Source organism: Megalobrama amblycephala, linkage group LG8 (assembly GCF_018812025.1).
Source record: "Megalobrama amblycephala isolate DHTTF-2021 linkage group LG8, ASM1881202v1, whole genome shotgun sequence".
Lineage (NCBI taxonomy): Eukaryota > Metazoa > Chordata > Actinopteri > Cypriniformes > Xenocyprididae > Megalobrama > Megalobrama amblycephala.
In genome coordinates, this window is record NC_063051.1 from 22,605,911 (window position 1) to 22,622,255 (window position 16,345).

General features: G+C 35.1%; 1 protein-coding gene across 2 annotated transcripts in view; it reads right to left on the bottom strand.

Annotated features, from left to right (window-relative positions):
• prkcaa (protein kinase C, alpha, a) overlaps nt 1-16,345 on the bottom strand; it is a 167,526-nt gene that overhangs the window by 104,202 nt on the left and 46,979 nt on the right. For both annotated transcript variants that reach the window (XM_048200087.1, XM_048200088.1), the window contains exon 3: nt 4,785-4,867. In XM_048200087.1, the coding sequence (XP_048056044.1) occupies nt 4,785-4,867 (83 nt within the window). The remainder of the gene's footprint in view (nt 1-4,784; nt 4,868-16,345) is intronic.

Sequence of the window (16,345 nt, forward strand, 5' to 3'; positions counted from 1 at the left end):
TTATTCATCTAATTTTGGATAAAGAAAGACAAGAGGGTGAGTGAATAATGACAGAATTTTCCCTTCAATATTGCAAACAGTATTGATGTTTATCTATTTTGATATATTTTTTAAAGCCGTTGTTTATCATTTAAATGTAAAGCATGTAAAAGTAAAATGTAAAGCACCTTAATGTAAACACTGTTAGTATAATAGTAGTAGTAGTAGTAGTAGTAGTAGTAGTAGTAGTATTGACTGCAAGACATGGCTGTTCATGTGATCATAAAATGACAGCTCCCCATGCTTTATGTAAAATAAATCACCTTTTTCTAGACCACTGGTAGACAGTCACTCATCAGGTGAATATTACTTCAATCATATATTTTACAGGAATAAATGACTGTGGGCACAATGGCACATCAGTCTATCTATCACTGTAACAAACCCCTGCAGTCGCAGTTAGAAATCCCAATCAGATCAGCATTAATGAGTAGCATTAATCTAGCAAACACAGCATTTGGCTTTGATTATATGGCAGTCAATAAGAGAATAAGCCTTTGCAATATTAACAAGCTTGTTCTGTTTACACTTGTGTGTACATATAACAACAGGAAATTCTCAACCAATTAAAGCTCTTTTCTCAAGACACATGTGAGCTGGTCTGACCCCTCTCAAGAGCTGGGTATTCATTTACCGATGAAAAGCAGAGAGCTCTCAAGGTCAGTAACACAAAGATATTTGCAATGTTATAACTCCTGCAGTTTCAGCTAATCACAATGAAGTAGACTGTATGTGTGTCGCCCTTCGCAGCATTTGTTCAGACTTTAAACACTGGAAACACTGAACGCTCGATAAAACTGCTTGCATTCAAACTCCATCTATGCACCGATTCTGTGAACAGTTCTCACTGAGAATTATTCCACCGCTACAGTATGACAGTCGTCCATGCTGTGCTCTATAAAAAGGAGTGTCTCAGAAGCTTGAATGACATTCTGACACAATCTCTGGTTACTCCACCACTACACCACATGCCAAGAGAGTTCATGCACACACTACTTACACATACAATGTTTTTAGAATGTTTGCTAATAGTGATAATTTGAGTGTAAAAAGTGTGCAGCTTTTAAGGCAGACAAAATTACTCACCCTCGTATTGTTCCATATCCTTAAGACCTTCGTTCATCTTTGGAACACAAATTAAGATCTTTTTGATAAAGTCTGAGAGGTTTCTATCCCTCCATAGAGATCCAACACAACTACCACTCCGAGGTTGAGAAAGGTAGGAAAAAGACATCATTAAAGTACTCCATGTGACTCCAGTGGCTTAAACTTAATTTTATGAAGGGAGGTGAGTGCTTTGTTTGTCCCAACAAAAAAAAAAAAAACACATTTTACCAATTTATTTACAAAATAATATTATCCAAAGCGTGTTCATTTAACATTGTCAGCTCTCGCGTGAACACAAAACGCATGTGTTGTGATGCTCTCATGAACACTCGCGCATGTGCACATGCGTTGCAGATCAATATTTTTGTGGTAAATTATGTTCACTTCATAAAACTGAGGTTAAACCATTGTCACATGGAGAACTTTAATGATGTCATTCCTAGCTTTCTGGACCTTGAAAGTGGTAGTTGTGTTGAATCTCTATAGGGACAGAAAGCTCTCAGACTTCATCAAAAAGATCTTAATTTGTGTTCTGAAGATGAACAAGGGTCTTATGGATGTGGAAGGATACGAGGGTGAGTAATAAATGACAGAATTTTCATTTTTGGGTGAACTAACCCTTTAAGTGAAATATAAGCTACAAAATGCAAGTAAGAGAAACATTGGGCCCTATCATACACCCGGCGCAATGCGGCACCAGGCATGACGCAAGTGTTTTTTGCTAGTTTCAGCCTGATGCAGTTTCACATCCTGCGCCACATTGTTTAAATATCAAATGCCATTTGTGCACCCATGGGCGTGCTGGTCTGAAAAAAAGGTGTGTTCAGGCACATTGTTGGCGCGTTACTATTTTGAGGCAACTGAAATAGACTGCGCTACTGACCAAAAAAACTGGTCTAAAGTCATATATATATATATATATATATATATATATATATATATATATATATATATATAAATTTATTTTTTGTTATTTAAAGAGCAGGGGTGCATAATGGGGTACACAGGGATGCGCAGCAGCACACAGCAGCACACAAACATGCCAAATATTAAAAATAAAAGGATTACAAATGTAAAAGATTATTATTGTGTGCATAAAGATATAAATGCTTTGGTGGAATCTGGCATGTCCCGTAGATGGTCTGCTTGCACGCTTTAACCTCGCGCACGAGCAGATCCGTTTCCTCTCAGTTTTTCCACTTGCAAATTCCACCATGTAAATAGCGAATCCGCCATGGTGCGAGAGCAACTGGCTTTTAAAGGGAATGGGTGATGAGACTCTGATTGGTTTATTGCACATTACGCCCAAAACTCACCCATTACTCATTAAGAGAATAGGGACAACCCTTTTAGACCATGCGCCGGGCGCCGATCATTTTTCCCGTTGTTAAACTAGCAAAGTGGATTCGGACATGACCTAAGTGCACTTGCGCCGTGCGCTTTAGACCGTGTGCTTATATTGTTAAAATAGGGCCCATTATGTGCAAAATAAAGAAATATGAAATATAATCTAGTAGTGCCATGGTAGTGTAGGTGGAACTATAACTTGACTACAGCAATAAATGTATAGCTAATTTATAAATGTAACAAATCAAATAAGATTTTAGCACCACTGCTTAACATAACTGACAGCATGTCATAGATCAGTGTTTCTCAACTGGTGGGTTGCGACCAAAATTGGGTCGAAAGACCATTTTGACTGGGTCACAGAGTATGCCATCAAGGAAACAATAACAAATATAATCTTATGTTTTTCTGATGCGAGACTTTTATTTTGTGAAATGTGTGAAAGCTTTTGACTCTTCTGTCAGATGCAGTTTTAAGTAAAGAGTGCCTGAGAAAGACGCGTTGTTCTGGTTCAGTATCTGCCTCAGAAAAACAAACTATCCTGTCTTGTCAGCTGTTATATTGTGCTTGTAGTGTGAACTCTACAATTACATGCACAAATGCGGAGACACGTGCTGTATATAACTTCATTATAAATAAAGCACAAAAGAAATGACAAGTTTGTAACATCACACTTGGATTGTCAATTAGTAAGTCATGAATTACCAATAAAGTATCAATAAATTACATAACTGGAACACTGTGTGTTAGCTAAAAATGGTGTGCATGGAGGTATGTTTATTCTATTCATCAGGAGCAGTTTCCATATGTTTAACAGTTCATGTTAGTTTTGTGCATTTACCATCGTTGTGTCCGTGATTCCAAAATGCCACTTTATTTTTACTTTGTGTTATTTTGTATATTTTTAGATGACTGTGGTGGCTCATACCAACTTACTAACTGTATTGTATTGAAAGTTGTGTTAATGGTTAGAGAGTCAGACAGGTAACCCAAAGGTTGTGGGTTTGATTCTCAATACCGGCAGAAAATGACTGAAGTGCCCTTGAGCAAGGCACCTTATCCCCTTTTGCTCCCTGGGCGCCACAGCAAAATGGCTGCTCACTGCTCCGGGTGTGTGTGTGTGTTCACTACTCACTACTCACTACTCCTAATGTGTGTGCACTAACTTGGATGGGTTAGTTTTGTGGATGGGTTAGACAGGTCAAATCTTTTAGTGTTTTTAAGTCTGTTCTTAAAACCCACTTTTTTAGGATAGCAATTATGTGATTCAATTGTTTTATTTGTATATATATATATATATATATATATATATATATATATATATATATATATATATATATATATATATATATATATGTATGTATATATATATATATATATATATATATATATATATATATATATATATATGTATGTATGTATGTGTGTGTGTGTGTGTGTGTGTGTGTGTGTGTGTATGTACAGATATGTATATGCTTTTTATTTCATTTTTTATTTCTATGCTTGTAAAGGGCTTTGAGATGTTACCTTTAAAAGGCGATATATAAAATAAAGTTTTTTATTAGTAGTAGTAGTAGTAGTAGTAGTAGTAGTATTATATAAATGCATTGGACAAATCCTCAGTATGGTTACCATACTTGGCCTTCACATGTCACTTTCACCTTCACAAACTAGTTTGGGACTGCTTTTTATAGCCTTACTTTATAGTGTTTATTCAATTTATGTGTATCTTAAGTAAAGTGGGACAGTACTTGTGTGTTGGTTAAAAGCTGAAGTATGTAATTTTTGCACCACCACACAGAACTGCAAAAATAAACATTGCTTTCAAAACAGCTTTCTTAACAGCTTTTCCACCAGTCAGTCATTGAAAAAACAGTCCCACCACCAACTCACCTATCAATGGTTTACTTATAGTTGTCTCGGCATATTAAGCTGGTATAGGAGAAATACAACACATATTTCAGCCTTAAGTTGTTGTTTTTTTTATCTTAAATATTCTTTTGAAATATTTAAAGTGTTTTATGTATTTTAAGTACAAACATGTCTTTTGTAAGATGAGCATTGTTCTATCAAGCTGGGGTGACACAAATTACGTGTCATACGTCACTACCAATTCACATATACTTTATAAAGATGTCACATGTGAAAGAGAAACATTGAACAGAACCATTGTTTGTGTGTGTGTGTGTGTGTGTGTGTGTGTGTGTGTGTGTGTGTGTGTGTGTGTGTGTGTGTGTGTGCGTGTGTGTGTGTGCGTGTGTGTGTGTGCGTGTGTGTATTTGCATACTCACATCTGTGTCTGGCCCTTTATCAGCTCCAGGGCATGAGAATGTGACAAATTCATGGCAACGTTTATGGACCACAAAACAGCACACTAACAGAGAGAAAAGAGAGAGGTGTGTTAACTTTACAAAATCACACATAAACTGTAAAACACTAGTAAAAAGAAATGAGAAAACAGTTCAAACCAAGTTTCGTAAATAATGTTAACAGACTATCTTACTCTGGTTTGAGTGTGAATCAGCACTGAGGATGATAATGCTAAAAGATCAGTAATAGTGTATAGTGTGAATTAGCAGACTTAAGTCTTACATCAAAACGAAAGACTGACTCTGTGTGAAATCAACACCAGCATCATATTTCAAAGATACAGCAAATTATTACATTATAACAGATTACATATTCTGGAAGGTTCTATTGTTACCATTGTCTGGATAAAATAATGTGAATAAACAGATCAATATATGGAAAGTGATATACAGTAAGTGAGCCCAAAAGAAGTATTATTATTGGCTTCATAATTGGATTTGTAATAAAATATTTAAAACCATTTTTAAAAAGTTTAAATTTAAAAACGATAAAATTAAATAAAAAGTATTAACAGTACATAACATAACAGTAATAATAACATAACAGTAAATCAGTACAGTATTTTCCTTTGTTTTTAATACATGTGAGTGTACATATAAACATTACTGTCAACAAGTTTTTTCAAGGTAAAAAAGGTACAGTTTTTTTTTTTTTTTTTACAAATATCAATAATTAGTGCAAGCTTAATGATACAACTTAACAACATTTATGAATTATTGTCAAAAAAAATGGCAAAATGCAGGGTTCTATGCAAAGGATTTTTCTACTGGAGCAGTGACCAGTTAGATTTTTACTTGTATTCACAACATCCAATAAGTAAGAAAAACTAAATGCATATAACCTAAAGGTGAACTGTAAAAATACAAACTTTTTTTTTAGTAGGAGGAGGAGACAGTTTATCATTTTGTGTGAACTGAACAAAAATACTCTAAACGTAGTTTTGTTGACCTTCAAGTATTTGTTCAAAACAAATGTTGTCCCAGCTTTCCAAACTAAGTTATCGGAACAAATAATTGTATATCGCACAATGCTATGCAAGCTCCCATCATGCATTTCAGCTTGAACCATTACGTGTGTATTATTAAAAAAAAAAAAAAATCATTGTTTTCTTTTTTACTGGTTTAATATATGCTGCTGTTGTTGTCTGTTATTTAGCCGTCATCTGGTTCAGAGTTCCTGTTTTTACTGAATTTGTTGATCATCACTGTGTTTAAGATTTGTGTTAAAGTATATGAGCATTAAAGTAGAAGTATATTTTGCATTTCATTGCAACTGTAGTATTTAATATATTTGCTTTCAGGGTAATATGTTTAACAATCTTTAGTTACCTTTTAAATTCAACAGACTGCCTGTTACTCATTAGATGAACACAAGTATTTAAGTTGTCATGTTACTGTAGGTCAACTTTTTTAGGAATATATGACTTGTGATACAGTATGTGAGGGTCTGAGAGTAATGTATTTCATGATAATGATATTTGTTATGTTTAATTTAGTTGTCATTCTGTTGTGTTTCCTTTCAGTTTAGTTCTTGATTAACCTGGTTATTTGCCTTAGCTACTAATTAGTCTTACCTGTGTCTAGTTTAGTTGCCTTTGTTTGTGCCCTGTATATATAGCTCTGTGTTTCAATTACTCCTTGTTGGTTCTCGTCTTTATTTTCTGTGTGGTTATAATTATTGTTCTTGACTCTCCAGCGATCTCCTATGTGTTTTGGTTTGCTTATTAATAAATATTGTGTATTTTGTACTCTTTGTCCATACTTCATGATAATATTACAATATAAATATTTTTGCTAGAAATAAGGTTGATATTATACCAGATGTTTAATGGAGATTCTTGATAACAGTTTTATATAACAGTAAAATCTAATGCAAGTACTAGTAAGTTTAAGCTTATTAAAAAACAAGTAAACAGTATTATTACTAATTACCAGTGCTGTCAAAATTGTGTGAATAAGAGTGTGATTATATAATGTAACGCTAGCCATGAAAATATGACGAAAAAAAACAGATGCTGTGTTAATTGTGTTAAATATTTTTAGCGAATTAAACAAATGAATTAAAAATATTTAACACAATTAACACAGCATCTAGCGTTACATTATATGATCACGCTCTTATTCACACAAATGCTTTTAAACCATTCAAGCGCCACAAGACAAACGAGAACATGCTGTCTGTGAATGGCGTGTCTGTGTGACACACTCACGAATCCTGCGCACAGAAAGACTGGCGCCAGTATCGAGTTCACTGTCAAGCTTGAACAAACAATAACACACAGAATAATGCCAAAATGCCAGTTTTGTCAAGTATCCTCATAAAAGCAGTCTTAAATTAATTAAATAACATCTTAAATGAACTTAAAGAGTTGTGAGAAAATGAGATGCACATCAGATTTGCATCATGTTCAGCAGCGGTAGAACTTAAAGTCACAGCAGCCTAATAAACCAGTTGCTGTGATGTCTGTCATTAATGTTAATCAAAGAACAAAGGTGACAGAGAAAATTGTAGTTTTAATAATGATTATTTAATATTTAATATTTAATATTTAATTTATGAAGTGAAGGCTGTAAAATGTTTGATAACTTAATAAAGTTATCAAACATTTTACAGCCTTCACTACATAAATTAAAAATTCTTCTATATATTTCCTACCTGTTAAACAGATAGGAAGGCCACAGGTAAATATGACATTTATTATAATGGCCTAATATATATATATATATATATATATATATATATATATATATATATATATATATATATATATATTATTATTATTATCAATAAGGTTATCAATTTCATAGTGACCAGTACCAGTAGCCTATTAGTATCAGTGATACTGGCCTTCATTCATAAAAAATGCCATTAAACAAAACATTTAAAATATACTGTCTTAAAATTGTTTCTACATTAATTTGGAGAGTAACTGTGAAGTTATTACAATATAAAAATAACTTCAATGTTTTTAATCGTGATTAATCGTTAATTTTAGTTAATTTATTTTTTAAAACAATTGACAGCACTACTAATTATAAGCAATAGGATGATTAAATCATAGCCTGTAAAAAAAGATGGAAGACGCGACGCCGCTTCCTTCCATTGTAATGAACTGAACGTAAAACATTCAATGACAGGCGTTGACGTGTTACGCAAAAACGTCAGTTTAGAGCCTGGGCATGCGCAGTGGAGCCCGGAGGTGGAGTCGCGGTATCAAACTTCCGCCCAGAAGTCTGCATCATCAAGATCAGATCACCTATTTGTTTTATTATCTATTGTTTATTATATTTTTCTTTTCCTCCTTCCTTTTTTCATTTGGCTTAATTACATCTGGCAAAGAGGAATTTACATTTATTTGAATGTTTATTAATGTACATTGTTCGTTTTCAAATAAATTACTAGTGATAACTACAATGCATTGGGATAGGTCAAAATTACATATCGTAATTGATGTATTTTAAATATATAAATTATACACAATTTAAAATTCTTTTATTTTGACTCAAGTCCCATTCGTTTGCATGGAGAGGGCGGGGTTTATGACCTGTACTGCATACAGCCACCAGGGGGTGATCAAAGAGCCCGCAGCTTCACTTTTCAGGACGTATGAGACACACCCGGATTAAATACAACAGGGGCAAGGTCAGAAATCTCCAAGTGGGTGGTCGGTGAATCTGTTTATTAAGAACCTTCTGAACAAAGCGATTCACTAGAATGAATCAGACTTTCCAAAGCTACATATGAGAGACAGGACCATTTAAGGCAAACCGATTTATTGTCACCTTTATACGAGACAGAGCTGACAGTGTGGTTATTTACCTCTGCTTGCTCGACAGTATATAAATGTGACATTAAAATCAGAGTTTGTAGAAAAAATAAACTTTCATGATGATGCAGTTTCCACAATTCAACAGCTGTCCCTGTGCTATTGAGCAGAAAACTGATCATATCTGATATTTTAAGAGATGTACTAATCTGGACACACAGTCATGAGGGTGTGCAGGAGCCCTCATTTCCTGTTTTATGACTACGGTGCTGCTGTATGTTTGATTCTGATCAGGAAAACTGATTCTTGACAAAAGTTCTAACACCATGTCTGCACTATACGCGATTGGTGTGACGTGGTAACAAAATAATCCATTACAATCAGTGAAATAGTGCAATAGAGCATTTTTGGAGAGGCTAGCAATAACAAGCTAGCTTTCAAATCATAAGATAAGATACGACCCTCCCTTCGGAGCATCTCCAAAGCCACGCTTCCTCCAAAACATATGAAGGCACACACACACAGCTGCTTCTGCAAAGCGTGACAAGAGACAGCATTAAACTACCTCGTGTATCAAAGCACATAACATTACATTAATAATGAATGTAATTTAGAGAGAGCATGTAAGTGACTGCTGCAGATTAATTTTGAAACTGCTGACATTGGAAACGCTTAATTCTGAGTCTGAGTTATGGCTTGAATGCAGCATAAGCTTGTTGTTTTGGAGGAACTGTAAAAGGTGGCTGCTGTTTGTTTACGGTGCTCTGTGACTGACATCTGTCTGTACTCTGCACAGCATGAAAAGCACTGATGACGTATGATGTCTGCGCAAACAGGATGCACCAGGGTATGTAAAAACATATGTTGACATACGTTGGCGCTGTTTGAGTTGGAGCTCCGATATTCTTAATGTTACTCAGAAAACAGAACAGGTTTAATTCGTTTGAAATGCTTGTGCTAAATGTTACACTCTCAGATATGAGAAAAATGTCCCTACTATCTCTTGCTTTGGCTACCGTTTATAGAGCTCCAGGGCCCTATGTTGATTTCCTAAAAGATTTTGCAGATTTTCTCTCAGACCTATTGGTCAACGTCAATAAAGCACTGATTGTTGGAGATTTTAACATTCATGTAGATAATGCAAATGATGCATTAGGGCCTGCGTTTACAGACTTACTAAACTCCTTTGAGGTCAAGCAAAACTAGACTCATTCCTCGTTTTAATCATACACTAGACTTAATTATATTGCATGGAACCAATCCTACCGATATAGATATTCTACTTCAAAGTGATGATGTCACTGATCACTACCTTGGACTGTGCATGCTGCATACTGCTGATATTTGCCATATTGTGCCATGTTATCAACTAGGTAGAACAATTCTCCCGACAACTATAGATGGATTCACAAATAACCTGCCTGATCTGTCTCAGCTGATCTTTGTACCCAAACACACAAATGAACTTGAGGATATGACTAGCAGTATAGGCACCATTTTCCCTATACATTAGAAACTGTTGCACCCATCAGATTAAAAAAGGTCAGAGAGAAAAGGACTGCACTATGGTACAACTGTATTACCCAAGCTATCAAGAGAGAAAATTGTAATCTAGAGCACAAACGAAGACAAACTCGTTTCAAGGTCTTTAGAATTGCGTGGAAAGGCAGCACTTCTCATTATAAAAAGGCTCTAAAAAGCATCCTGGGTCAAGCATCTCCGCAAACTCATAGAAAATGACCAAAACAATGCACGGTTCTTGTTTAGTACAGTGACTAAATTAAAAAATAAAAAGACATCACCTGAACAAAACTGAGAAAACCAAAAGCATCAGAAATACAACTGTGAATGTACAAACTTTGACAGCATGATACAGCCTCAAATACCGCACCTAAAGAACAATTGCAGTGCTTTACAACTATAGGACAGGAAGAACTAAATAAACTTATCATTGAGTCTATTCTACTACAGATCATAAAATACTCTTAGATAAACTACAATATTACATTGTTATTCAGGGACAGGCCTTAAGGTGTATTAGATCGTACCTATCAGACTGTTACCGTTTTGTTTATTTAAACAGGGAAAAATCTAAGATAACATCAGTAAATTTGCTATTTTCAATATATATGCCCCCACTTGGTAATATTATAAGAAAACACGGAATTAGTTTCCACTGCTATGCCAATGATACTCAGTTATATATTTCATCACGACCAGATGAAATCTCTAAATTATCCAAGTTAACAGTGTGTTAAAGATATAAAATATTGGATGACCAGTAGGGGTGTAACGATTTATCGTAGTACGATATTTCGCGATGCAAACATGTTACGATATGCATCGTAGAGTGATGGCGATACTTTTACGATATGACGGCAGTTTAATCTTTTTGGTTGAGCTGCCGACGTGACCTACTCTGCAAGGTGGCAGTGAGAGAAGCCGGTTGTCACCGCATATAAATGGTATGTCTCAATCAGCTCTCTAGTTCAGTAAGTGTTTCGGGCACACATTGAATCTTGCAAGCAGGTTTAAACGTTTCTCATGTCAGTCTCTTGCATGGTCGCTTGAGAAAAGTCGTGGCTTTCTTTCACCGCAGAAAAGCAAAAGACGCTTGCGATGCTTTGCTTTAAGAAGTTCTGTGGGGCCGTTCACATATTGCGTCTTTTCCGCATGCATGTCAGTTATTTTTTTCAAATGTAGCCGCGCGGCAGGCGCGCTCATAATGGGATCAACGCGGTCGCGACGCGCATGCAATTCTCAACTTTTCAGAATGCCACAAGCGCACCGCAGGTCGTGTGACAAGAATCAACCGATCAGCTATGGCCTTTCCGTAACAAAACATCAAAAGCTCAGCCGAACAGCTGATAGCTGTACATGGTGGTTTTTATATCTTATCTCCATCAATATATCTCGTAGTAAAACTAATGCAAGGGCTAGAAATCATTTATCCTTTGCAGAAACATCCTGATCCTCTTGGAGAGCTCAGTTCATGGTTGCATAGCAACGACCGACGCCACGGGAGCACAAGCGCTTTGGAAAGAAGGAGAAGCGGTGCGGCCGCGCCTTCCACGCGTTTTTAGACGCGATATGTGAACAGCACCTATTCATAATTCTAAGTTCATGTTAAATTTAACATTTTTTTTCAGTGACAGACAGCCCTATTCAACTGTTAATTTGAATACAGAAGGTTTTTATTAAACCTTGAAATGTGATCTTGTATGTACAACAAGGAAAATTATTGAAATTTGTTCATGTTTTTTGAATAAATCTTGTTTGAATTTCAGTTTCATTTTGTTCAAAATATCGTGATACGTATCGTATCGTGAACTCTGTATCGAGATACGTACCGTATCGTGACCTGAGCGTATCGTTACACCCCTAATGACCAGCAATTTTCTTCTATTAAATTCAGATAATACTGAGGTATTACTTATTGGACCAAAAACCTGTACACAGAATCTCTTAGAAGAATGTACTGTTAGTTCATCTTTTACAGTTAAAGACCTGGGTGTTATATTAGACAGCAACTTGTCCTTTGAAAATCATATTTCATATGTTACAAAAACAGCCTTTTTTCACCTCAGAAACATCGCTAAGCTACGGAACATATTTTCTGTTTCTGATGCAGAAAAGTTAGTTCATGCATTCATGACCTCTAGACTAGATTACTTGGAATGCATTACTAGCTGGTTGTCCTGCATCCTCAATAATAAAACTACAATTCGTTTTTAGTTTTATTTGTATTTGTATTTGTATTTAACCAATCTTCTATTGCCCTACAATCCATCACACTCTTTAAGATCACAAAACTCTGGGCTTCTAGTAGTACCTAGGATATCTAAGTCCACTAAAGGAGGGAGAACTTTTTCACATTTGGCTCCTAAACTCTGGAATAGCCTTCCTGATAATTCGGGGCTCAGACTCACTCTCACAGTTTAAATCTAGATTAAAGACGCATCTCTTTTGCCAAGCATTCACATAATGCATCTCATATCCTTGTACTCCAATTTTATCAGATCAAATGCACATGACTATCTCTGCTTAATGTTATGAACAGCAGCTACACTAATTATTCTCCATTTGCTTTGCTTTTTTTTCTTGGGATGCTTGTCCTGAGGTGACTAGAGATTACATCATCTCCAGTTTGGATCCAGATTTTTATGAAGACTTCAGGCGCCTCAATACTTGTGAAGAGATGAGCCTAACCCCTGCGAGGACTTCAGATGATGCAAACTCTGAATCAACATGCACCATTCCAAATTTTGCTATATATCCTGATCATTGTTAACATGTATTCATTAATTCAATGAGCTCATTGTTTCTGCCTTAAATTAATACATTGTTTAAATTAATATATTGTTAGCTTAAATTAAAAACAGGCTCACTATAAGGATTGCAGCTTTTTGAAAATTTCCAGAGTGAGTCTGAATTACAGCAACTCTGAAGGTACAACTGAACTATGGCAACTCTGCAGAAATTGCAATACTACTGTGACAACTATAGTATAGTGGCCAAAAGTGATGTCCAGAGGAGATGTTTGTTTTTAATGACCCTACAAGTTCAATTAAACGATCATAATATGAGGAAAATATTTTATATTTTTTTAATTATATTAAATATGAGGGAAGGACAAAACACTGAACTTTGTTATGGTATTTATCTGACAAAATAATTTGGCAAAAAAGGCAAACTACAGCTACAGGTTTTATTTTATATGCAAAAATCGGATAGAAAAAATAAAAAGCTCACAGGAAAAAGCATACATTGACTACAACATAATTAGTTATTAATATTTCATTAGTTATCTCTTGTTTTTTGCATGTGTTCATAATATGTTTGTATGACAGCCTGGCCAAACATTTTGTCTGTACAATTTGGCATGTTTCATTGCATTATCACAAAATAAAACAATAACTCTAAGCAAAGCTACACAATATGCTTACAAAAACTTTAACCAATTTTTATTAATATTTAAATAAAGGGTGAATATGTCAATCTTCCTAGGCTGGACATCATTTTTGGCCACTACTGTATATGGCACTATAACATCAGTTAGCTAAAGTCAGCATACTCCCACAAAGTGTAACGTATACTGTCCCATTAAGCAACAAGACAACTTTTGAATCAGACCGAATTTCAATGCTGAACTTTCGTGTTGGTGTGAACAGGCCCTTACTCGTAATCTTTTGCAGATTACACTGAGTTGTATGATGTTTGACACTGATCCATTCACTTATGGAAAGAAAATATATTTCCCTATATATGAATGATCAATATATTACATGATTTAACAGTATATTTGAAAATATACAGAAAAATATTTTGCATAAATATATTATAATATACTGAATAACACATAAGGTAATATACTTCATAAAATATAGATTTTTATGTGATTAGATATGGTACTGCATGCATAATATATTGCAGATATATTTACTCATGCAGTATAAATACATATATGGTAAAATATATTATGTAACACATTTCTTATATTTTATAATTATTTACATTTTAAATGTTTCATATTTTCAAGTTAGTTAACAAAAGCACACCTGCATGTACTAAAGTTTCTACCAAAGAGACTATCACTGTGCTATAGCACGCACAGCCGTTACTTTTTAAATAAAGTTATTATAGTCTTAATGGTGTTCAGCCAATCATAAACCTAACCACAGGCTCTACTCTTCAGCACAACGGTGACCCCAAAAACACACACATACCAGAAAACCTTTTCAATTCCAATATAATAGAACATTAAACACTAACAGATCTCCCCCATATCAATATTGAGCAAAACACATGAAATAGCACTTAATTTTAACATTTACTCTCCTTTAACAGTCAGAAGCAAAGCATGCTGGGAACCAGAAGTCTGTTGTAACTGATTGTAACTCATTCCATGAATGTGCATATGTGTGTACAATACATTCACATTTATATGGGAACATGTATGTGCAATATATGTACACAATAAAGGATAAAACTGTATGAATGTAATGCTATTTTTGTCTTTATTTATAAATATTTTATATGTATCAATATATAGCCATACATGGTCAATGCATATATTGCAGTATATTGCACTAGTTTCCCATATATGGAAATGTATTATGTAATATATTGCATTATATTTTGCAGTATATTCCCATATATTTTTATTCCGTAAGGGCTGCCTCATTTATCCACAGTTCTCCTGACCAAAGAGCATCTTCTGTGAAATGTCTACCCTGACGTACGACTTGGTGATAATTACGGCTAGTCAGTAAGGTATTGATGTATCGGTTAGGTAGAATGATGGGCTATTTCTCTTCCTAGCACATTCCATAATATCCATGGATCAAAGCATTTGTTTAAGAAAGAATTATAATAAAGTAAATCAATTTTCTATAAATTTCATATTCCTAATAAGCTGTTAAGAGCTGACAGAGAGAAAAAAATTAAACAGCATGTATACATCGGTATGAAAATGAATTCTTTAAAGGCAAACATAAGGGACACAAACACTTCTGCAGTAACATATCTGATGACACAGTTGCTCAGTGGTAAGTACTGTCACCTCACAGTACAGTTTCCCCCATAAGGACATGCAGGTCAGGCGAATTGGAGAGCTAAAATTGCCTGTAGGTGTGAGTGTGAATGTGTGTATGTCTGTGTTAGCCCTGTGATGGCCTTGCCATCTGTCCAGGGTGTTTCCCTGCCTTTGGCCCAAGACACGGGGACAGGTTCCGCATCCACACGACCCTACATAAGACAAGCAGCTTGGAGAATGTATGGGTGGATGTCAGATTTTGGGATCACATCAAAACAGTGAGGAGAGTACAGGCCCTGCTGTCGGGGAAACATAAGACAATCTAAAAACTAAGCTTTACAAAAATGTTTATGGCAGTCAAAAAAAGTCAGATTTCAAATCAGATCTGGTCCAGATTCACATCAGAACAAAAATAAATGTCCCGCTCCCCTTCACATCATGATAGCAATAATGAAACAACACTTTAACGCATATTCAACAGTTTTGCATATTCAATAGTTTCCTGTTGTGTGGGCTGCTCACTGGATCTGTCTCACTGGCCCACTGTATAAACAGAATCTGCATGTGTCTAAGTGCAAAAACAATCAGACGTAAGTGATGAATACAGAAATGGGATGATGAAACCCTTATGCATAAAAAATACTTGACAAATATATATTTATGAGTGGCCATTTACCAATCTTTACTTAAAGCCCTCTTTCAGAATTGTCTTAAATGCTCTTGATGAACAAGGATTAGGGGATCGACTATAGCTCTATTTTGACGGGACTAGCTTTCACAGAAAATCTGTTTCACAGTATTTTGTGATTTTAATATTTGCCAAAACAAATATTTTATAGTTTTTCACACACACACTTAAAAATTGCACTGCACACACACACCCACAATGATCAAAAACATTACACAATGTATGCAACTAAGTAGGCAGATTCTTTGGACTTTATATAGAAAGTCAATGATTACCACGACCTTTAATAGTTATGGCAGTGGAATAGTTTACTCAAAGTCTTTAACTCCTGATTAGTTTTTACACAACTTGCTTGTCTCTACAATGTAATTCAGAGGAGCCATATAAAATGTGGTGTCCATTAGACAGTAGGTGGCCCTATAATTGTGGCATGAATCAAAAATGTTCTAGCTTCAACAGTCTGTTCCCCATTTGTGCTATAGTTTTCTTTTGG